Genomic DNA, 23,927 nt, shown 5'->3' on the forward strand with positions numbered 1-23,927 from the left:
GACATCGCTGTCCATCCCTGATCCCAATGACCTTTCGAGGGTCAACTCAACCAAATCTCTGAGCAGCCTCTGCCAGAAAATGGGTACTGAGGCCTGACTGTAATCTCTCTTCTTTTCTTGATAGCCAACCAGGTCAAGAGGCTCCATATCAGGGCGATTTGGCCCTCCGAGGACATCTGGCTGTTCCAATTTGGGGTGTGAGCTGCTAAAATCATATAATATTAGGGTGGCTCTCATAGTAAAGAAGATTCCAGACTCAAAAGTCAATAGCACTGGGGTCAAAAGTCTGTTGATTAATGACATGATTGGCCCAATGTAGACTATTCTGGAAGGGCCAATTCTGAGAACAGGTGGCAGCTAACTCTGCCATTTACACAAAGATGTTTAGCTATCGTCTGGGGCTATTATGGGTTTCAGTTCCCATCCATCCCTTCCTTCATGGACCAATTCTAACTCACTCTGCTAAAGAACCTTCTACCTGCTGGGCGGTGGTGTTGTGCACCTTTAATCCCAGCACTCAGGAGGCAGAGTCAGGTAGATTTCTGAGTTCAAGGCCAGCCTGGTTCACAGAGAAAAAGTTCCTGAACAGTCGGGGCTACACAGAGAAATCCCGTCTCGAAGGTGGGGTGAGGGGGAGCCTTCTATCTCACATTGACTAAATGTCCACAAAACATAATTTCTACTTGCGTACCACAAAGCTACACACAAAAGTTAGAGATTAGGCCCTGGCGTCCCTGCCAAAGCTGCTCATTGACTGCATGAGCTCGGGAGGCTGTGTAACTTCTCTCTAATCTTGACTCTTCATCTATAAAGTGGGAACAATAGCAGCACCCATTGTACCCCCTCACTGGGGGTTAAGTGACAAGATGCATGTAAAGCCCTCAGAGCACGGCATGACATGAAAGTAGTTCCTCAATACAGGGAGGAGCTGAGATCCCCACGAGGCACACTGGGAAGGCGGGAACTGTGGGGCTGAGAACTTGCTCAGATTCGGCTGCCTGCCTCTGCCCACCTCTGAAAAGTTTAGAGAATGGGCACCATAGCCCATCTTCTCTGGAATTCAGCAAAGCTCTCCTGAGGTTCCAGAAAGCAGGGAAGGTTGACAAAGGGCAAGAGTCAGCAAGACCCTGTGCTGTCCAGGAGCTCCTGACATAGCTGGGGTTTGATCTCTCTAAACTTCATTTACTACAGGACGGCCTTTGACGCCTCTGGCCCAGGGCTGCTGTGAGGAGTGATCAAGTGAATACATAAACAGGCCGTCACATCTGGCCGCCACACAGAGCTCACCGTGGGGTTCTCGCGTGACACAGACCCACTTATTTATTAAATGTCTCCCCTGTGGTAGAGACCCTGACAGAACCAGGGCACCATGATGAGTTCTCCGGCCAAAGGAGTGGCATGTCGGGAGCGGAGGTGCCTTCTTCTAGTACCCGGTTTGTGGCCAAGAGAGAGCAGCTGCTTGGATGGCACCCCTATTCCCCGCTCACCTTCTCCAGCTCCTGCAGGAACACCTGAGCCACCCAGGAGGCCCTCTCAAAACAGGCAACCACTTCCTCCTCCCGCTCTGTCAGGCGGATGTGGGAGGCGATGGAGTTGGGCAGGCGTTCCAGGGAGAGGCCTGCGGAGAAACAGAGAGCCTCAGACCTGCCCTGCTTAGGCCTGGACTCCAGGTCTTTCTCAGGGTAGGTGCATCTGAGGGGATGTATGACATGGAGCAGCCAGTGGGAGGCTGAGGTCCACGGAGCAGAGGGGAAGCTGAAGCAACAGTGGTGTTAGCAGCAGCTGGGAGCAAGCAATGAGCCAAGAAAAGGCACTGGGGCCCCACATCATCATGTGCCACCAGCATGGTCCTACCGTGCCGCCCCTGCCCATTACACAAGTACAGCAGGCAGAAGATCAGTCCCGTGGAGCTCACTGCTCACCTCCAAGCAGTTATCTGTGTTGACATGCTATCTGCTTGCAGTGGATACCTGCGGCTCTGGCCCTGTCTTTCAGCGGCGACAACCCGCTTTTCCTCTGACCACCCTTCATTGTCTCAGCATGAGGACATGGTGACAAACTACGGGTAGCAACATGGCTCCATGTGGGCCAATGAGACCCAGTCTCCTAATTGTCATGTCACTGGCATTGTTAAATGGGTGCCAGCGGCTAACCTGGAAATGCGAGAGAAAAATCTGCCTTCAAAAACGTCTTGGGCTAAAGAAATTAAGAGCATTTGTTGCTCTTCCAAAAAGCTGTAGGGCATCCCACAATGTTCTATAACCCCAGTTCCAGGGGAGCCAATGCCCTCTTCTTACCTCAGCGAGCATCAGGCATGCATGCACAAGCACATAGACATACATACAGGCAAAACACTCATACACATAAAATAAGTAAATCTTTTTAAAAAACCGTTTTATAGCCGGGCGGTGGTGGCGCACGCCTTTAATCCCAGCACTCGGGAGGCAGAGGCGGGCGGATCTTTGTGAGTTCGAGGCCAGCCTGGTCTACAAGAGCTAGCTCCAGGACAGGCACCAAAGCTACAGAGAAACCCTGTCTCGAAAAACAAAAACAACAACAAAAAAAAACAACAAAAAAAAAAACAACCAAACAAAATGATATCCACACAGAGTGAATATAAATGACACTACTCAACTGCATACATTAAAATAAAATGTTATGTCATGTCACTTTCTTTGCCGCAGTTAAAATGTCTTTAAATTAGTTAAGCATCTAGCTCCAAGGGTCAAAGAAAAGTTAATAAACCAATCTGCAAAAGACAAAGAAGGAAAAGCATTCTTAGACTGTTGGGGGTTGGAGAGAGAGAAAGCCCGCACAGAATAATGATCAGACATGTCAGAAAAGCGCAGATTCTAAAACAGTGTTGGGACGGCCAGGACGCCACCTTCTCGGAAGCTCCACCTCCTAGAAAAGTCCGTGTACGAGCCAACATCCACCCACCCACATACGCGCTTTTTTCCTTTCTTTGCTTTGTCAAAGTTGGTTTACTGAACCATTTCTGCTTCTTGCAGCTGACACAGACCTGACTAGAGAATGCCGCCCCCAGGACTTGGGCTTCCCAATGGGCAGAACCGGTGTGTCTCTCGTCTCCGTGCCCCACGCTACCTTGTGTGCAACAGATACACAAGTCAACTTAGTCATGGGAAGGATTAAGAACACAGTCCTCTAAGCCTCCACCCCCTTCTCTAAGCTGAATGTCTCCAGCGGGTGGCCACAGAGGCCTGCTACCTGTGGTCTCACTTCACTCTAACCCAAACTGCTTCCAAGGGGACCTTTCCAAAGTCCCCAAGGGTGCTTCCTGCCTCAGAGGAGGTCTAAACTAGGGGTGCTTCACCCGATGTCCACCAAGAGTTATCCGGATCACCTTTCCAACATCTTAGCTTACCCTACCTGCTTCTTCCACCCCAACTTCCTGCTCTCAACTGTGGGCAATGCCATCCTGGCTTGCTCAGGTTGTTCTTCCCACCTGGATTTCACCACCCCACCAAGTCCACGAAGCTACTGATCATCCTCTAACCTACTGAATGCCCCCTCCTCTCTGAGGTTCTTCCAGACTCTCCTCTCGGTCATGGCTTATACGTCTCATCTCTCACTGCTTCTTATACTCATTTCTCATATGATCTCCCAAATAGATGGTGATAGGCTCTTCTTAGCACCAGTTTAATGCTAAGAACTGTCCTCCACCTGACACACAGTAGGACCAGACAAGCACAGGCTGTCTGGGTGGGAAAAGAAGCCAACCATGGCCCACAAAGTACAAAGTGCTCTGCAAATACAAGGAAAGAAATTAGCATTGTTTTTCTTGGCTCCAATATCAGCACATACAGATTCAGTGACCTCGCTCTCTTGCCAGACTGGGGTGTGACCATGTCCAAAGGCCAGGAACCTCAGTCTGGGGGAAGGTAGGCACAGAATGTGAAGGCCATTGCTCAACACAAAGACCCAATCACCCAGGCCACCGAGTGTCAACAGGGTGTCTGCCAAATGACTCACTATGGAGAGCAGAAAGATCTTCACTGCAGGACCAGGGAGGAGGAACAGAAAAACGGGGCAGGAGGCAGGCTCCATGGCCTCTCCTTCAGCTGGCCCAGACCTCCTTCCCAGGTGTGCTGCAAGTCACCATGCAGGAAGGTAGGACAAGAACAAATTGTTCAAGAAGACCGGCCCAGAAAACTAAGTGCAGGTGACAGGAGCCGGCCAACTCCAAGAGACACAGAGCGGATCTGCTCCAAGGCAGCAGCTGTGTGGCGCCCGGAGATGAGCTATGGTGGACTCCTTTCTGCACACTTCTTGTTCAGGCTGCTGAAATTTCCCACGGTCTGGCTGCTGCAAAGGTGAACTGAGGACTCTGGTATGGGGCCTCCACCTCCACCTTCCTCCCTGTGCTACAATTGTCCCCACTGCCTATCTCCCTATCCCCATCCCTACCCCCAGGGCAAAGCTTACCACCACGCTTTTCCAAGACACTAAGCCCACTGTTTCTAGTCAGCGCAAAGCAAAACTACCTCCTCCTTGAGACCCTCTAATGTTTTCAGTATTGATGGGCAAGGTGACAATATTATCCACAATTCTGAGCACATCTGTGAAAAGTATTTTCTGGACTGGGTAAATGGAGGCAGAAAGACGCACCCCAAATATTGGCAAGACATTTGGGGTGGGTCTTCTATGGGCTGCGATGACAGAACAGCCTGTGGGTGTAATGTGACCCGCAATGGCTTCCTTCCCTTGACATCACGGATTTCTGCTCAGACCTTAAGCTGGAATAGGCTCTTCCTTCCTTGAGTTGCTGTTGTCAAGGCTCTGTCTCAGCACTGAGGAAAGTCGCTAACACCCTCTCCCTCTGACTCAGCGGAGAATGTTAGCTGCGTTTCTGCTTTGTGTTTCTTTTTTCTGGGTGTCTCTGGGGATGGAACCCAGGCAGGCATGCTCTAGGAAAGAGCTCTGCCAATGCTGTAAATTACCAAACCCTGTATCTCCTGCTCATACTTTTATTCTGGGTTGTCACCGTGCTGTTCCTGATGCGCAAAGTCAGGCAGGCTGACTAAGTGCCTGGCAGGGAAAGGTTCTGCCCTCCGTTACAAAAAACAAACAAACAAACAAACAAAAAACTCTTGACGAACCCACTCACAAACTGCGGCAGAACCCCGAGGCCTTGTCAGCCAGCCTAACCTATTTGGTGCGACTCAGACTGCCCCCCACCTGACACTATTTGGTGAGTTTGAGACCCTGTCTCAAAAGACGCTAACTGGCCTTGAGGAAAAAGACCCAAGACTGTCCTCTGGCATGCACATGCATCTGCAGAACACATACGTGTAGTCATGAAATACACACATGCACATAAACACAGACACACATGGATATACACAAACACACACAGAATAACAGCTTATAAATTATAATATTCAAATGAAGCAAGCCATCCAAAAGTACACACTACGTGATTTCACATATATGACATTCACTGTATTAGCGAAGGAGAACCAGGGAGTCACCTGGGAGATGGTGGCGAGGGTCAGCTGGGAAGGGTGCTGGGAAACGTCCTACGGTGGAGGAACTGCTCTACTTACAGCATGTTGGCTATGTGGGTATTCATACTAGTTCAAGTCATCAGATTATACACTTACAATCTACATGAGCTCACAGATAGAAAATTTTATTTGAAAATAAGGAGATTGATGTCCTTTTTAAAAAGAAATATAAGTTAGAAGTTAAGCAGATGTGTTCACTGAGGTGATCTTCGACAGGATACCTTTCTTTCTTTTTATTTATTTGTATTTTATGTGTCTGTGAGTTTTGTCTGTATATATGCCCATACATCATGTGTGTGCCTGGTATCTTGGAACTGGAGTTACAGATGGTTGAGAACCACCATGTGGTTGCTGGGAATTGAACTTGGGTCCTCTGGATGAAGAGTCAGTGCGCTGCCACTGAGCCATCTCCCTCCAGTTCCTGTAAGATAACTTTCAACATGCTTAAGACCAATAAGGCTCCCAGAGCCAGAAATCCTGGGGTCTGACTGCGAAGAAGGCCTACTTCCTATCCACTGTGTTTGGAAACCCACATCAGCTCCTTCTCTCAAGCAGCCAAACAACAGTACAGCACCAGGTCCAGGGGGAGACAAGCAGCCCTTGAGCCCACCTCAAAGGTTCCTGGTGGCTATGGACCAACCCTGTGGTGTAGGCAGGAAGCCAGCAAGTCCCTGGCATGGCTTCCTGTGCCCCCTGGCCAATGGGGACTTTCTGTGAAAACAACATCAACAAGCCAAGGAGCAGGCCCCTTTCAAAAGAACTCATGAGCTCCACATTTTCCAGGTCCAGCCCTGGCCTTAGCACCAGGCTGGTTGCAATGCCTTCAGTCTGAGATGAATCATTATATCCCTGTAGCAGGCCTTCCAAAAAGCCCCACCCTTGGAGCCTCGAAGCCTTGGGCCCTGGATACAGAAGTGGAGTCCAGAGCAAAGGAGGCTTCCTTTGCTAAGAAACTCCCTCTCCAAAAAGGTAACATTCTCTATTCTCCCACTCTGCCGGCGAAAGGGCACTACAGCATGTACAGAAGATGTTTGATCTTGGGTTTACCAAGCATGGGCACCCTGAGTGGCTGGGGAGAAGAAAAGAAATTCAATTTATTCTTTAACCTGAAGGTCAGATGGGCAATGGTTGCCACAGATCACACTCAAAAGTGGGCAACTTCTGGGCAGTGGTGGCGCACGCCTTTATTCCCAATCCTTTGGGAGGTAGAGGCAAATGAATCTCTGTGAGTTCGAGGCCAGCCTGATCTACAAAGTGAGTTCCAGGGCAGCAAGAGCTATTATACAGAGAAACCCTGTCTTGAAAAAACAAAAATAAACAAACAAAATAAACAAAAAAATTGGGCAACAGTGGGACTATGAAATGGAAGGAAATATGGGGCACCTCGCTAGCAAGTGGTATTACCAACTCCAGGATCCATGGGCAAACTCAAAAGAACTGAAATCTGGGTCTTGAAAAATTTTTATATATCCAGATTCACAGTTCTATTATTTATTTCCATTAATAGATGATTATATAATATTATCAGCCGGACACAAAATAATAAATATAGCTGGGAGGTGGCGGTACACACCTTTAGTTTATGCGCTTGGGAGGCAAAAGCAGGTGGATCTGTTAGTTCAAAGCCAGTCTGCTCTACCAAGTGAGTTCCAGGGCTACACATAGAGAAACAAGCAAACAAACAAGATAAATACTATGCAATTCTAATAAAGTGAATTCAAATTCATAGAATACAAAAATAAAAGGCTGATCACCAGAGGTGAGAGGGTGGAGGGGGAAAAAGAGGAAGCATTGTGCATGGTACATAGAGTTTCAGTTTTACAAGAAAGAGTTCTGGAGACAATTACACAGAGCCATGTGACCAACGTGAAAATGCATGCTTTGTGTCTTCACTGTTTTTTGTTTTTTTTTTTTTTTGACAAGGTCTCTGTATTTCAAACTCTCTTGCTATGCAGCTGAGAATGGCCTCAAACCCTTGATCCTCTTGCCTCTGCCACCTAAATGCTGTCATTACAAAAGTACACCACCATGCTCAGCTCTTGGAATTGTTATGATATATACGAACCTATGTATCTCTAATATTGGTGATTAAACCCACGTATATGTGTGTATGTATGTATATAATATGTGTGTATATGCATGTGTTTTGACATACTTTTATATTGTGTTTTGGTCTCAGGTATCCCAGGCTAGCCTCATAAATTTCTGGTCCTTCTGGGTCCACCTTCCAAGTGCTGAGAATACAAGGATGTGCCACCAGCCTAGTCTTATGTGGTGCTGGGGAACAAACCGGAGCCTTTGTATATGCTAGGCAGGTAACCATTCTACCAACATCCCCAGCCCTAACATAATTTTTTTTTAAAAAAATTTATTTATTTTTATTTTTTGTATATGTTTTGCCTGCATGTAGTATGTGCATGCCTGGTGCCTATGGAAACCAGAAGAGGGCATCCAATCCACTGGGACTGGAGCTCCAGGTGGTGGAGAGTCACCGCGTGCGTGCTCAGAACAGACCCAAGGTCCTCTGCACAGCAGCAAATGCTCTCAACCACTGAGCCATCTCTCCGGCTTCTCATAAAACAGTCTTCAAATAATTTTCAGACAGGGTCTCTGTGTTGCCCAAATTTGCAAATCCCCTGCCTCAGCTTCCCCAGCAGCTGGGATTGCAGGTAAACATCACTGTATGTACCTTGCAAAATAAAAACTTTTAACAGCAGATGTCAACGCATAGCTTATGGACTTGTAATGAAAACAGACTGGAAGGATATGTCTCAAAATATTTAAGGGGACCTCGTTTATCTAAACAAAAACAGGGGCTTACTGATAAAGGCCAGCTCACAGAAAAACCATGTTAAGTAAACAAATAGAATATTATAAAGTGCTTTGCTATGATGCTCACAATGTCCTCCTAGTAAACACAGTTTTCTCCAGGCCCACAGGTCAGCAATCTAACTCAGGAAGAACAGATTCATTCCAGACCCCTTAGGTATAAACGCCAGAACGGAGACCAGATGCTGGTCCTCTGGCTTTAATACTCTCCGCTTAGCTCAAACTCTTGCATCTTCCTTGGCCCTCGGCATCCACCGAGGCTCTCCAAAGCCCAGGCTCTTCTCTCATCTGTCACTGGAGCATCTGATGGCTGAGTTACAGCTGTCTACCCTGCTGGTAGGGTAGATACAAGTGTACAAGTTGCCTTCTCAAATACACTCCCTAAGCCCTAGCTACACCCACACCCCCAGCTACTTCCTAGGGAAGGCTTCGTTGACAGAGGAGAGGGGCTATAGGCTGCATGTGACACGTGCCCCACAGGCTCATGTGTTTGAACACTTTCCAATAGCTGGTGGTGTGGAACACTTTCCATCAGAATGTGTGGAACCTTTACTAAAGGAGGTCTAGGTGCCAGACACAAATCACTAGGGCTGGGCTTTGGGGATTCTAGCCGAGTCAATTCTAATCCAGCTCTCTACTCCTTGATCAGCTACAGTGTGACAAGCAAGCCCCTGCACCAAGGACTAAGCTGCTCTGCCATACTGCCCCTTCTGTGACAGGCTGTACCCTCCCATACCAGAGGACAAAGCACACATCTCATTTAGGTTGCTTCTGTGGGGCTGCCAGGACACAACACAGGAAAACCACATGCTTTCTGCCTCCCCAGCCCAAGACCTCCTTCCTGTGGGGCCATCTTGCCTTAACTGCCACAACAGTAGAAGATAAATCTCTACCGTTTGTGGTCTTCCCAGCCCAGCTGGCATTTGGTGTAAGCTTGGTGAACTGGCAGTGAACACACCCAACCTTGTCCTGAGATGCCTCCTCTCTAGCTGGAAGTCAGCCTCTCATTCTGAGGCCCACAACCTGGGGCCCGGGTAGCAGCATACAGGGTGCATCCCTTCCTCACAAGCCAGACAGCCTACACCTTGGGAACGGAGCCAAAGCCAACACCTAATTCCTGCCATACCAGGAACATACAGCAAAACAAAAAACCTGATATGCTACCATATCCTGGCGCAGGAGCAGCTGGTGCTCTTTTATTTTTAAAAAAAGTTGAATAAGCCATTAAAAAAACAACAGAATATTTTAGGATTGCCCTGGCAGGAAGTGAATAGAAACCACCTTCCCACACCTAACACCCCGAGGAGGAAAAGGCTCAGGCAGCAAAGCCGCTCAATTTCCGTCTCCCAAAGTTAACTAGATGTGAACAAAGGTCACGTTTCTTCAGAGCCGACAAGCTGGTCTTCCCAAAGCTGGGCAGGAAAGATGAAACCAGCTTGGCTGAAACAGAGGGCAGCTCTAGTCCTGAAGGACCCCTACCCCCCCACCCCAATTCCATCAAGAATGGAGCCACAGTGATTCCAAATTAGGAAGCAATAACTAAGGTCTGGAAGGCTCCAGGTGATGCCTGGAGATGCAGGGGTCTCTGTGTCATCAGTACACTGAATGAATCCGAGAAATGGAAGGCACCGGCATGAGGAGGAGGAAGCTGTTTGCACACAATGGCCCTCTGAGCTAGATGTTGTAGTCTGGTGCCAAATACTGCAGGCTCAAGATGTTGAGAACAGACCTTAAAGCAACTTGGAGTTGGTCCAAACCTCAGGGCTTAGACTCGCAGAAAAGAGGGCAGCTTGTTACCCTGGGCCCACAGAGGTCTAGGACCCAGACCTTTGAAAGGGGAAGAGAACACTTCATGGTGGTATGACCCAGCGTCAAAACTGTAGGACACCAACCATGATACCTGAGCCCTTCTGCCAGCTCTCAGTTCCCAATGCCCTGCAGACCCCTCAGTGTCTGAAAGAGATCCAAGGACTTTGAGAAACATAGTCTGTGGCTCAGGTTCCTCATCCATGGATCCTAAGCCAATTGTCAAAGGCCAATAACCAAGAGTTCTAGGGAGTCCCAAAGTTGCAGACAAGGCCTCCACCGGTAGAGACCATAAGGCCATCTGAAGTACTCCCCTCAGCAGCAGCCCGTTCTTCACAAACCGTCCCCTTAAATGTCCAGAAGGCTGAGAGTCAGGGCAGAGTCTTTCATAAAACAGGCCTGGGGCAGCCAAGTAACCAAAGACATCATGGCCACTCAGAATCGGTGGCTACAAGTTATGGGCAACCTTCTCTGGGGTTTCTACTTCTTGTTCTCTAGAGTTGGCAGTTTCCACTAATGTTAAGACCCCCTAAGCTAAGGACCCAGCTGTTCACCCTCGGCGTCTCCATCAGGTGCCGGCTTAAATGACTGCTGGCAAGTGATATTTTCTTAATGGGATGTGGGCCAGAGACCTCAAGGAACAACATTAGAGGCCAGACCCCTGGAGGAACGAGCCCACAGAAACGGACAGAAGAGGGTAAACACAGTGCAACTGGTTCCAAGTGAGCTTGGAGGAGAGGCAATGGTCAGAATAACCCAGGAAATGCCTGTACAGGGGTCGCTTAAACTGCAGTGTTGGAATCCATGCATGAAGTAGAGAGAGAAGGGTACGATCGGCATGGACAATGATGCAAGAGAAAGCAAAAGGATAGAATTTCTGAAATGGAAGGTGTTTTCACAAAAGTATGCTTCTATTTTAGTGGAGGAAATGTATATTTGTATTGTTTTTGGCTTCTTTACACATGTATCCATCTGTGTGCACACAGCATGGAAATCAGAAGTTAGTTCTCTCCTTTCACCAGGGACTGAACTCAGGTCATCAAGTGTGGTGGTTTGAATGAGAATGGCCCCCTTAGGCTCCAGCACCATATCTGCCTGCTGCCATGCTTCCCACCATGACAACTGTAAGCAAGCCCTCAATTAATGCTTTCTTTTATAAGAATTGTCTTGGTCATGGTGTCTCTTCACAGCAACAGAACAGCGGCTAAGACATCTTGTGTGACAAGAGCCCTCACCCTCTGGGAAAGCCACCACATAAGAGGACCACTTGGCCAGTCCTTATTGTTTCTGAGTGAAACAATACCTGACACGGGCAATACTTCTTTTTACCCTTAGAGAAGTTGAATGGTCATGTATTTCCCATCCTATAGACACGCATATGTTACACATGATGCTCTTTGAACAACAGACACCCGAGATGACTATAGGCAGCCCTCTCTCAAGGTACCCAGTGAGGTTTAAGGTCAGCCTCTCTGCCTCCCTGGAAACAAGAGCCCCAGTCCGATAAGGAGGTGTACCTTATGTCCTAGATGCCCTGAGGGTCACACTGACAAGTCCCTCTGCTCTGAAAAGGAACACGGTGAGTTGGGTATGCTTTCACATCTTTGAGGATGGGTTAGAGAGATCAGAAGCCTGTCCTGAACCCCAGAAGAAGAACAGCACCTCATACTTGATCTCATCAGGTCTGCCAGGCTGGTGAGTTCAGGCTCCCCTCTAAACACTGCAGCTCTATGGTCTCCCTCTCAGTCCATGTGTGCACTGGGTAGCATAGCACCAAATTTGTAGAACCCCCCACAAATGGGTTATAGAGCTGTCGTCCTGGGCTGTGCAAATGGCCCAGTGATAAAGGACTTCTTGCACAAACATAAAGACCAAAGTTTGGATCTCCAGAACCCACAGAAATGTTGGGTTGGCACAATAGGCTGCCTGCAATCCCCTCTCAGAAGGTGGGGACAGGACCCTCAAGGCAAACTCTGAGAGGCCCTACCTCCATGAATAGGGCAGAAGAGCAATTGGGGATGATTCCCAACACCAACTCCAGACCCCACATACATGCATACACACACATGCATGAAGACCCCCCCACACACACACATAAACATACATCCACACATACAGGCATACAACACACACAAACATGAGTAGACTAAAATGGAAAAGGAAAAAGAAAGTTATAGTGTGACAGCCAGAAGTTCTGGGACTGGGTCAGGTTGGCTCATTCAGAGGCCACCCAGAATGAGAAAGAGGCTGACAGGCCTCTGGGGTATGGAGGATGCTAGTCCCAACAGAAGCTAACTCAGGTACTGGGTAAATGGCTTTCTTTCCATCAACCTCAGTTTCCTTATCTATAACACAAGGATTTGGTCTAACTCTTTTCTGCCTAGACTTCTGAGCACTACATCAGAGGTTGTCTATGAGGTCTGGTTGCCTAGGTTCAAATCCTGTGCTGTGAGCTCTGGCAGGAGCCACCAGCTCCAGCCTCAGCTACTCAAATAGAACATGGGAAGAAGAAAGCACAGACTCAGGGGTCTGCAGACTCAGGTGAGGTCATACCTGACTTGGAGTGAGGATGTAATGGCTACTAGTACAATTCTCAGTGAGTTCAGGGCTCTCGCTGTCACTACATTCGTGTTCTCAAATGAAGTCAGTCCAACCACCAGCGCTTCCCATTTCCCTGTGCGCCCTCTGGGTAAAGAGACCCCCAGATCCCACAGATTCAGTGAAGCTACAGCAGGCACACACTGAAGGCCTTGTGCATGGTCTCGGGCACACACAGGCTCAGGCAAACCCCAACATGCCAAGCAGCAGGTGTGGTCACTGCAACAGGACAAGCAGAGAGGAGTCAGGGAGGACAAGCAGAGAGGAGTCAGGGAGGACAAGCAGAGAGGAGTCAGGCAAGGGGCAGGGGTGGGACACATGCAGTCGCTGAGGGATGGGAGCCTGCAACTGAGCAGCCCACACGAGCAATGCCGGATCCTTACCTCCCTGGCAGGACCTCTGACCACCAGGACTGTGTTCCCCCAAGAAGCTGGAGGCATGCTGGAGAGAGGAGAGAGCAGGACACAGAGAGCAATGTACTGAGCAAGGCTGATAGAGGAAAGACTGAAAAGGAGACCCAAGAGAGGACGTTCAGTTCAGGACATCCACAGCTGAGGTGCTTCCCAAGTAACCCCCAAGACCTGAGCACCAAAAACTGACCACTTCCCAAGACTGCCCAGTGCCCCAGGCACAGAGGGAGGTGAGCTAGCAGAGGACGAAGACCCTCACAGTCTGTGCCTTGCCATGTGGGCACTTGCTCTCCAGCCCACCTGCCCAGGGAGACCAACGTGGTAGGCTCCCTAGGATGACGGAAAGGACTCGGAGACCTCAGGGCCCCTCCAGCCATAATGTTGCTCCTGTGAGAACCCAAAGCCCACAGAGAAGTGTGTCTGTGTCGGAACAGGGAGGGAATGCATGTTTTCCAATACCAGCATCACAGACAGGAGGCTCTGGCCCTCACTCCATCTGGGTAACTTTGGGCAAGGTCCTTTTCCTCTCTAGGCCTCAGTTTCCCCACACAGAAAGAGGGTAACACATACTCTACTAGTGCCAGGTTCCAAATCCCGATAGGAATACAGGTGGCTTATCTAGACTTTTCTCTAAGGGTTGATTTTACTGGAATAGAGAGATGTCCAAACGTCTCAGAATTTCAGCAAGTCTGGGAGGAGGTGATTTCACTGCCACTGAGGCGAACAGCAGGCCCTTCCCAGAGTGTGCTGTGTGTGTGCACGTGTATGCTCGCACGTGTGTGTGCATGTACGCATGTGTGTGTGCATGTGCTCTGTGTATGTGTGTGTGAGCACGTGTGTGTGTGTGTTCACGATCAACAACACAGCTAGGAACCCGTCCTCTTCATGAAATTCCTCTCACTGATCCTGTGCCCCTGAGTTTCTCCTTGAGTGTTCTTTGCCCTGGAAGTTGAGAGCTCCTCCAGGAAGTCTTTATCACTGGATCTTGGCAGCCCCTCTCTGCTCACAACAGGGGCCCCACACCTGGGGAGTGACAGATCCCAGCAGTGTCAGTCACTAGAGCAGGCCTGACAAGACCTGGCATGCCCTTTAAGGTTTTCTTGACCTAGTTATATAACTCAGCTGGTCATAAGAACACTGGGAGGGCTGGTATCGCAACCTCCCTTTGCAAATAAGTCAACAGAAGCCAAGAAAGGTAAGAGGCAGTTTGCCCAAGGGCATCCAGTTTGGTAACACATAGTTGTCAACAAAGCCCAGGTGAGAACCTGAGTCCACAGAGTTGAGATCCAGGCTGTCCTGAAAGGGAGCGTGTAGCCAGGGCCTGGGTTAACATCTGGCTGTACATGAGCTTGCAGGTCCACCCTCATCACACCGTCCACTGCCCTGTGCTGCCACCTGCTCTAGACACCTGGGCGGTGGGGGAGGTCCAAACAGCTGTGTACAACTACCTTTGATGACAAACGCCTCTGACAACAACCGCATCTGATACAGGGGCTTGTTCTCCACGGATATGTCATCAATCCCGGCCCGCGCATACATGCTGATGGCATCCCGGTATGAGCCCTCCACGTAATGCAGCTTGCCCAGGATCAGCATGGCCTCACACATGTACTGTGGCTGAAAGTACAAAGACACGTTAGCAGGTTCCTGCTCCAAAGTTTCCACCATGCCCATTCTCCTGGTACCTAAGATGAAGATATTCCTCCCCTATTGAGCCATATACCATGAACTGCCTAAGACCCTCTCCTTCCTCCTCCGGGAGTCTTCCATGATGCCTGTGGCCCCCTGCCTGTGGCTTCCCTGCCTCCACAGCTGAGTCCACGGCACTGTGGCTCTTAATGCAATGCTTGTGACACATGGCTTCGTATGTGTGCGTTTGTGTCCTGACTTAAAGCAGCTGCAGAACTGGGCCCTGTCTCCACTCTCTTAGAGCCCACACAAGGCTCTGATCTAGGTTGGCTGCTCGGGAATTCAGTACTTATTCTGAATACTTAAGGGCAGGGGATGAGCCAAATTAAATGTGTGCATGCGTGTTTGTACGTGTGTGTGTGTGTGTGTGTGTGTGTGTGTGTTAGGTGAAATTAGAGAAATTAGGTGAAAGGCTTTAGAAAGAGCCCACGAGGACCCTGAAGGTGGCACCTACACCCCTGCAGCAGACCTTTGAGAAGGGGGACCAGGCACATTAGCAGCATGGGACAGAGGACAAGAGGTGAAGTGAAGGCCTGCTGGGTCACTATCCTCATCTTAGCAGTAGCAGGGTTAAGTGCAGAACCTGGGAGGCCCAAAATACCTACTCCAAACCCAGCTCTCTGCAGTGCTGCTTGTCTGCAAGTCTCCACCCGCTCAGAGGACTCTCAAGGCCTCCTTAGGGACTCAGCTGGTTGGCTTGGCCCTGGCCAAGCACCCTAACAGAGGATGTGCTCACTGTCACTTCAGCTAGTACTGCTGAGGAGAGAGGCTGAGCTGGTCCGGTTGGGCCATAGTCCTGGGCTCTAAACTCTAGCCTTAGATGTGAGTCTACTTTACTCTGAAGATTTTCACCTCCTAACAGCACTCACACTGGGCAGTGGCGGCACACACCTTTAGTCCCAGCACTTGGGAGGCAGAGGCAGGTTGATCTCTATAAGTTCAAGGCCAGTCTGGTCTACAGAGCGAGTTCCAGGACAGGCCCCAAAGATACAGAGAAACCCCTGTCTCCCAAAACCAAAACCAAAACCAAAACAAACAAACAAACAAAAAAAGCCTATGCCTTGTGCTTTGTGCCTAGCTGGCCTTTTCAACCAGGTTCTGGCCATTGCCCTTGGCACAAGGGCACTCTGTCTGGAGATGAAGTTCTGGTTCCAACCCCTAACCTCTCCCGCTGGCAGGAGGGTGATTTCCCAGTCTGCAAGTGGGTAGGTAGGTCAAGGTATCTTGATCGGAAGGTGAGCCTCCACCAGTCTCACCATCATCCTCCCTTGGAGAGACCAAGAAAGAGACATGGGGTGAGGCAAAACCAAGCCCCATCTTTCTGGTTTTGGAGAATCCCATTCCTTCATCGTCTTCGCTTAACTCAAAACCTTTCCCATGCCTGTCCAGATTGTCATCTACTCCCTCAGCCACACCTCCCCCTAGAAATGCCCCCAGCTCCCAGGAAGCTCCCTCCAGTCAGGGTCACAGGTGACACATCACCAGAGGGATCCAGTCCACAGTGCTTCTGAGCTGTGTGGCGTCTTTGCCCTTTCATGTGGTGGTCTCAAGTTATAGATTCAGTCCTCTCTACTCAGCCCAACCTACCTTGTGGGTGAAGGAGAGGAAGCCAAGGACACTAACAGGGCATAGTCTAGAACACAGCTCTGAACTGCCCCTGAGAGACGAGGGAGATAAATACAGGCCATGCACAGTGATTACAATGGCGCACAGGGCAGCGAGACTCAGCAGGACACATTCTGGGCATTATAAGTGGGTGTAGCAGCTGGTGGACCCCTGTGAACTAATGACGTTTACAACACAGCATCCACTAAGTCAGGGGTGGGGGAACAACACAGTGAATGATCCCCAAAATGAAATGTTTGTTATTTCAAAAGCTGCTCTTGGGGCCAAGAAGTATATCCATCCCAACCTTCGTTGTCAAGGCATCTTTCTCTCTGATGGAGCAAAGGTAAACTATAGTTCCACTGCTACATTCTGATTTTTTTCTAATGTCTTTCCTTGGCGATATTAAAAGTCGGCTACCCTGACTCTGAATTTGAAGTGTTCTTAGTCTGTCAACCTAACCAGTCAGAATCCCAGGTGCTGGCCAAGTGGAAGGGTGCCTATAAGACTTCCTCAGCTTAAGATAAAGATTCCTGTGTTAAACAGATCTTTAGTCCCCTGTCCTGTCTCTGCCTCATGTCCCTGTACCCTCACAAAAAGCCCAATAGGAAAGATTGGATGAGAAAGTATTTCATTCTGAGACTGAAGCCTTGTAGAAGTCTTCCTCCAATCAGTCCAAGTCTCTTGGCCATTGTATCTATTCTATTCTTTGGGAGTCAGCACCAGGAAGTAGCAGGCAGCATCAGAGCTTGAGATGTCACAGCAGATGGAGCCATATTTGCCAAGCAACCACCTCTCCCAGGTCACAGAAGAGGGGTTAATGGCATTCCACTGTAAAAAGGACCCGGGAAGCCTTGATGCAGTGCTGCAGTTCCTGAGCCCAGGGGAGAGCAGAAGTGAGCATGGTGGCTAATTTTCACTCATCTCCACAGAAGTGGGCTAGCTGGGACTTCAAGGACCGCCCAGATTGTAAGGTCGAGACGACAGGAGGTACCTCAGGACTACCTGCCCCTTCTCTTCTCCATTAGAGGACTCCACCTCAGCACACCTGCTGCCTAGATACCCCAGCCCCACGCTGACCTTTGGAGCAAGACAGCCTGGAGACTCACCTGCAGCTTCCCATTGTTCAGGACGCTGCTCAGATGATCTTTGGCTTTGCTTAGCCTGGGCTCATTCTTCTCCAGCAAAGGGATGGAGTCTTTTATTTTGTTGTGGTTATCCTTTAAACACTGCTCCAGAAGGGCCTCTGCTAGCAACAGCTTCCCAAAGTCATCTGGAAAACAGGACAAGGATCCTTGAACACATCGTAGACATCCTGGGCCCCTAACTGCCTCTACCCAGCACATGAATGGCTCAGGTCTGTAAAATGAAAGATGCATTTCCCACGAACCTACATAATCTTTGAAGCCTGCAGGGAGTTCTAAACCAGTCTGGGTGACAGAGCAAGGATCAAATCTAAAGAAAAAAGCACCCGGCTAAACCATGGAAGAGGGAACCTGTATGGTGTGGCTTAACAACACATTTCACTCTCCTAGTTTCTGGGGTCGAGTACAATTGATCTGCCCCATCTTTAGTGACTTTAGTTAGTGTGGCATGGGATGATCTAGCAGCCAGAGCAAAGAGTGAATGTTTGATTGAAAGTGAGACCCCAGCCCTCTAACACCCCTATATCCAAGGAGTCTGGGATAAATGATTGGAAGCCTCACCCCAGCCCCTAGCCTGGGAGTTGTGTTGGTCTGACTCCAACTCCCAACCTGCCAAGCCCTGGCCCCTCCCCCAGGGAGGTCAGGACCACTCCCACCAGCTGTTTAGGCTCAGGGGTGGGGGCGTGGGACCACAGAGGCTCCTCTCCCTGCCATGCTGTCTTGGTCCACCCGAGAGGGCCACATTTATTAAAGAGAGGCATTTTAATTCGGTCTAATCTGGTTTGGTTGGAGTTCTTTGCATTGACAGAACAGCTCTTCTCAAGATTAAACCAAACAGCAACTGCAGCTTACACAGCTTCTTGTGCAGCAGGGCAGGTCACTGAACATGTTCAGCTCTTCTCCAGAGTTCGCTCACACAGGCGCTCACCTGCACACCTCATAACCTGGCAAGTAGCTTTAGACTACCTGATTGTGCTTCCCCCACCACAATAAAATCCCAATCTTGTCATGGCCACATTCCTGCTGCATATGGTAGAGGGAGACACACACACACACACACACACGCACACGCACACGCGCACACACACACACACACAGGAGCCAGAAGTCTCGTGTGCAAAGCTTAAAGTCCAAAAGCCAATAGGGGCTGTGCTCACTGCCTGTCCATCACCCAGGATGAGAAACTACTCAATAGAAGTGCATAATAAATGCCTGTCTGGTGAATCAGACCCCAGCTCTCAGGAGAGGAAGCCGTCAATTCCGTAGTGTCTCTAGGAACATCCACTCTGCCCCATCTTTTCACGATGCTTTCAGCTGTCACCCTACCCTGTCCTGAGAATAACTAACTGACTTTGCTCAATCTCCCTCTCTAAAAGACAGAGCACCCTAACCCAGATCTCAGCCATACAGTCCCATGAGGGTTCTGCCCCAAGGAGGCTTCATCAGACCCTTTGCTACCAACCTCAAGATTTTAAAAATTAACATTTTGAGGACTTGCCTACAAAAGTACCCCTTTCAAACTACCATCTATTGCTAAGGGAGCATAAATTGAAGAACCTTCTAGAAGGGGCAACTTGGCAACATCCTACAGATGCATTTGCATATGTAAAACAACCTACTCATAATTCCTCATTCAGTAGCACTTACACTACCAAAAAATGTAGACAGGCTGTATGTCCATCAATGGGTGGCTAATTAAAATTCTCTACGTCCATAAAAGGGACGCCTTTCATCTACCAAAAAAAAAAAGGACCCAGAACGCTTTTCATGTGCATCTGTGGAAGAAACTTCAAGTTAAGACGATAACAAAGCAGAGTGAGGAAGAAGCAGGCAGATCTCTGAGTCTGAGGTCACCCTGGTCTACACAGCTAATTCAAGACCAGCCAGAGTTACATGGTGAGCCCCTGGCATTGAAGAAGCAAGCAGAGTGAGCAGATCATGGTAGTGACATCAGCATCAGCTCTCTGCAAGTTTCAGGCTTGCCTAGCGAGTTCCAAGCCAGCTAGAATAAAAAAAGAAGGAAAAAGCAGTGCGCACAATAGTACCCGGCAGTCATAAGCCACTGTACATTTCTCCATGCAAGTGATAGAAACACATGCATGTGCGCGCGCGCGCGCGCGCACACACACACACACACACACACACACATCCGCCAGAAAACCTTGGGAACAGACTGGAGACGCAGTGGGGCTTTCCACTCCTGTGGCACCTTTGTTTTGAACTAAGTGAACACACTACCCACTCAAAAATAAAATTTAAATTAACCCAGGACTGGAAGGCGACCTTCATTTTCAGATCTCAGCCCCAGAGAGGGGTGGACTTCTAGCAAGGATGCAGGTTGCTCAGGGCTCTGCCGTGCTGTGTAAAACCCACAGCAGGGTTCCAAGCTAGCTCTGGGGAATTGTGTCCCTCCGCAGGCTTCTTCTGTGAGAGGGTCCCGCCCCTTAGGAGCCTCTCCACCCTGTGCTGGTTAACTGTCACTGTGCCGCAGTGCCAGCCGGGTCTGCAGCTCACCTAGCCCTTCCAGAGTTCCTGACCCCTCATCTTGACACCTTTCCTGCCAAAAGAAACTTGCTTCGCTCCCTGAACGCGCCCCTTTCCACAAATGAGAGCACCCTCAGAAGCTGTGCGGCCCAGGGTGGTGTGCATCAGCACAGGCCTCAGCTTGTGACAACCTCACCACCACCACATGGGCAAAAACTTGAGTGTCTGTATAGAAACCCGCCAAAGTACTGTTGAATTGACTAAACCCAATGATTAAAAAAAAAAAATAAGAAAGAGGGTGAAAAACTGTAATTTTTTTCCTATCATTTTTTGTAGGGCCTGGGTCTTTTGAGGTTTTTTTGGGGGGGTGGGGGGGAGACGGTCCTAGCAGATAAAAACCAAAAACTGTCCCCTCTAAAAAGTGTTTGACGAGCACTGCCCTAAACTCCGAGGGAACAGGACTGTGAGGAACACTAATGTTTGTCGTGGGCCTATGAAGTGCCAGTCTTTTTATCGTGGGATTCATTTGACCTGCACAGCCCTAAAAGTGGACAGATGCAGTTTTTGTTAGCTTTGTAACCAACAACACAACACAGGCAAAGACGAATGCCTCTCCTGCACCTCAGAGCAGGGCTCTAACTAAAGGAAACAAAAACAAACAAACAAACATTTACTTAATGGAGGTGAGGGGTGGTAGTCCCAGGCTGGGGTGCCCATTGTCTGGCTTGTGGAGGTCTGAGGACAGCCTGGAAGGAGTCCACTGAGTTTCGCTTTTCACCAGTGGGTACAGGATAGAAACTAGGCATGACAGCAGGCACCTTGAGCCCCTGAGCTACCTTGCCAGCCTGATAGTCGAAACATAAAGAATAGCCTGCAATCTAAGATGATTAAGCTGGGCGCTAACAGTAAATCCCACAGCAGGGGTGAGCGGCTCTCACTTTCCTACAGGGGTAGTCAGCGTTGTTTTTGTGTGTGGTGCTAGGGGATCGGTTTCCCAGGGAGGCTCCACTCCCTTCCAGTCCTCCCTCCCAGTCCTCCCTCCCAGACTGTTGGTTTAGCAGATCTTCACTCAGCAGGTGTGTCAATCTTTGCTCACTTCTGCTTTCCTTAATCCCTCCCCTTCCTACAGTTCTTCACTGATAAGTCTATGAAACTAAAGGGCACCTGGAAATCCCAAGTCCTCAATATTCAGTTGTCAAGTAATAGTTTGGGTGAATAACCACACCAGTCTTTCACAGGCAAAACCTGCTCCCGGTTCAGGCCTGGGGCAGAGGGTCCCTGGGTCAGAGGGTTCAGTTTCTCCTGTCAGGGCTGTGAAGAAGTCTTCCTGACAGACCCATGGCAACCCCACCCCATGCATGCCCTTAGCAGAGGCAAGCAGGCCTCACTGAGTGGTCACATCTCCTCCCAACCTGTTCTGAATGCCTGTGGCAGCTACTTTCCTCTCAGGCCCCTGGAGCTCTCAAGAGGCAGGTTCCAGCATTTCCCCTGGAAGCTCCTGCCTCTGCCTGGCCCTCACATTTGGCTCATTTGCAGCTAGGGAGTATGAGTCAAGTCAGCCCCCTCTCTCCTCCAGGTCAGCCTGGGAAAGGAGTTTCTGTGGCTTCCATCCCAAAGGCTCGCAGTGACTAAGAGGCCTTTCAAGCCCGGCTTTGGGAGGGCAAGGTGAGAGAGAATACCTGCTCAGACATTTAAACTGCAGCTGTGTTTAAAACAACCTTCCCGCTTGAAGAAACAGATCATTCGGCTAAAAACCGGAACCAAAATGGGGGTTCTGAAAGACGATAATGGTATAGCAGTTATAGTTTTAATGGGTTCTTACTTCATAAATGCATGCTGAATTAGTGAAGCGTGGGAGAGCAATGGGCTGAGGAAAAACAGTTGGTGAGGATCATCAAGATGGCTCAGCAAGTAAAGGGGCTTGCTGTCGAGCCGAGCAAGGTGTTTGATCCCCAGGACCCGCATGATGGGGGGAGAAAACTGGCTCCTGCAAGCTGTCCACTGACACGCATGCACACACACACACACACATGCACGCACGCACGCACACACACACACACACACACACACACGCACGCACACACGCACGCACACACACTCGCACCAAAAATAAAAGTTAATTTTTAAAAAGTGCTCATGAGTTCAAAACCACTGAAGCCAGTTGCTAATAGGTGAGCTTCCTTCTTTTTTCTAAATGTATTTTGTAAATGTCTCATAATAAAATGTTAACAAAATTAAAACACTGGATGACCTGCCGATCCCCCAAACCTAAACGGTGGAAGGAGATCTGGCTTCCTGCAAGTTGGTCTCTGACTTCCACGTGAACGCTCTGCCTCACACACCTGCCCCTCAAATAAAATAAATAAAAGTAATGGGAAGTTACTTTAAAAAATTAAATCAAAATACTGGACGGTTTTGTTTTCAGCGACCAGAGACCTCATCACCACAGACGGTGCCCTGTAGTTTCCCTCTCCCTTGCTCACCGGATGTGAGTTTGAAGAACACACACAAAGGTAGCAACTACCTCCCCTTGGCAGGAGCAGGCGCCTCTGACAGGAAAAATGCCTGAGGTTCTTCTGCTTCGGCATCTGCCCCTTCCCTCCTTATCTCCTGGTATCCAGGTTCTGAGGTCACTCTAGTCTCTACAGAAAGCTTGAACACAGCAAGACCTCAGTACCTTCTGCCCTTTTCCCCATTAAGCCACCATTAGGTCACCAACTCAAAGAGTCTGACAGTACAAGTGAGGTGTTTTTTTTTGTTTGTTTGTTTGATTGGTTTTTGGTTTTCAAGACAGGGTTTCTCTGTAGCCCTAGCTGTCCTATAACTACTTCTGTAGACCAGGCTAGCCTCAAATTCACAGGGACCCACCTGCCTCTGCCTCCCGAGGGCTGGGATTAAAGGTGTGCACCACCACCGCCTGGTTTGACAGGTGAAGTTTTAATACTCTTCTCGGATGCTGAGATTGCTCTGTGGCTGCAGGGAAGTCGGCTTTGGTTCCCAATACCCACATTAGGCCGCTTACAGTGCCCATAACTCTAGCCCTGGGAGATTCAACACCTTCTCCAGGCCTCTCTGGGCACTTCCACTCATGTCCACACGGCTGCAAGGACATACACACATATTAAAATACACAAAATCAAGAATAAAGATTGACTCCCCCCCTTTTTTGGCCGGGTCTCACTATGTAGCCCAGGCTGATCTGAAACTCATAGAGATCCTTCTGCCTCTGCCCTCTTCCCAGTGCTGAGATTAAAGATGTGTACCACTACATTCACTAAATACACAAATAAATAAAAATAGGAGGGGCTGGAGAGATGGCTCAGAGGTTAAGAGCACTGGCTGCTCTTCCAAAGGTCATGAGTTCAATTCCCAGCAACCACATGGTAGCTCATAACCATCCAAGATGAGATCTGGTGCCCTCTTTCAGCCTGCAGGCATACAGAATACTGTACACATAATAAATAAATCTTTAAAAAAAATAATAAATAAAAATATGATCCTTTCTATGCTGCAGTTCAGGAAATTAGCACCAACACTATTCTCCCCACAAACAGGTTCCCATTCTCTTGAGTAACTATGGAATCCAAAGTAAGAGAATGAAAACAGCGGTCAATCCAAAAATGTTCATGCCATTTGCTTTTCTTCCTCTTGCTGATGATGCACACTATGTGCACATGTGTGTAGGTTGGGACGTGTATCCCACAGGGCTGAGGAGAGGCCACCTGTTTTTACTGGTCAGTCTCCCTGTTGATATCGGTCAGTTCTCACGTTAAAGACAACTCAGCTTCAGGCCCAACTCGACCACTAGTGCCAGCCGCAGGCAAGGACGCGTG

At 49.1% G+C, this 23,927-nt stretch overlaps 1 protein-coding gene and 2 long non-coding RNA genes across 8 annotated transcripts in view; 2 read left to right on the forward strand and 1 right to left on the reverse strand.

Moving 5' to 3' along the window:
• Window positions 1–23,927, forward strand: part of LOC125388291 (uncharacterized) — a 334,710-nt gene that overhangs the window by 291,143 nt on the left and 19,640 nt on the right. The window lies entirely within an intron of this gene.
• Ttc7a (tetratricopeptide repeat domain 7A) overlaps window positions 1–23,927 on the reverse strand; it is a 102,985-nt gene that overhangs the window by 76,750 nt on the left and 2,308 nt on the right. For 5 of the 6 annotated variants that reach the window (XM_085690948.2, XM_085690945.2, XM_085690946.2 and 2 more), the window contains exons 1-4: window positions 22,963–23,119; window positions 17,575–17,738; window positions 14,620–14,788; window positions 1,488–1,618 (exon numbers count right to left, since the gene is read on the reverse strand). In XM_085690948.2, coding sequence (XP_085547074.1) covers window positions 1,488–1,618; window positions 14,620–14,788; window positions 17,575–17,738; window positions 22,963–23,104 — 606 coding nt within the window. In that variant the 5' untranslated portion in view covers window positions 23,105–23,119. Of the gene's footprint in view, window positions 1–1,487; window positions 1,619–14,619; window positions 14,789–17,574; window positions 17,739–22,962; window positions 23,120–23,927 lie in introns of those variants that run through there. The other variant, XM_048416303.3, reaches the window with a different exon arrangement.
• Window positions 3,915–8,244, forward strand: LOC125388290 (uncharacterized). The gene is made up of 4 exons (XR_007228179.3): window positions 3,915–4,334; window positions 6,384–6,497; window positions 7,708–7,843; window positions 7,939–8,244. It is a non-coding gene; the product is annotated as an uncharacterized LOC125388290 (long non-coding RNA).

The sequence above is a fragment of the Myodes glareolus genome, chromosome 6 (assembly GCF_982192425.1).
Source record: "Myodes glareolus chromosome 6, mMyoGla1.1, whole genome shotgun sequence".
Taxonomy (NCBI): Eukaryota; Metazoa; Chordata; class Mammalia; order Rodentia; family Cricetidae; genus Myodes; species Myodes glareolus.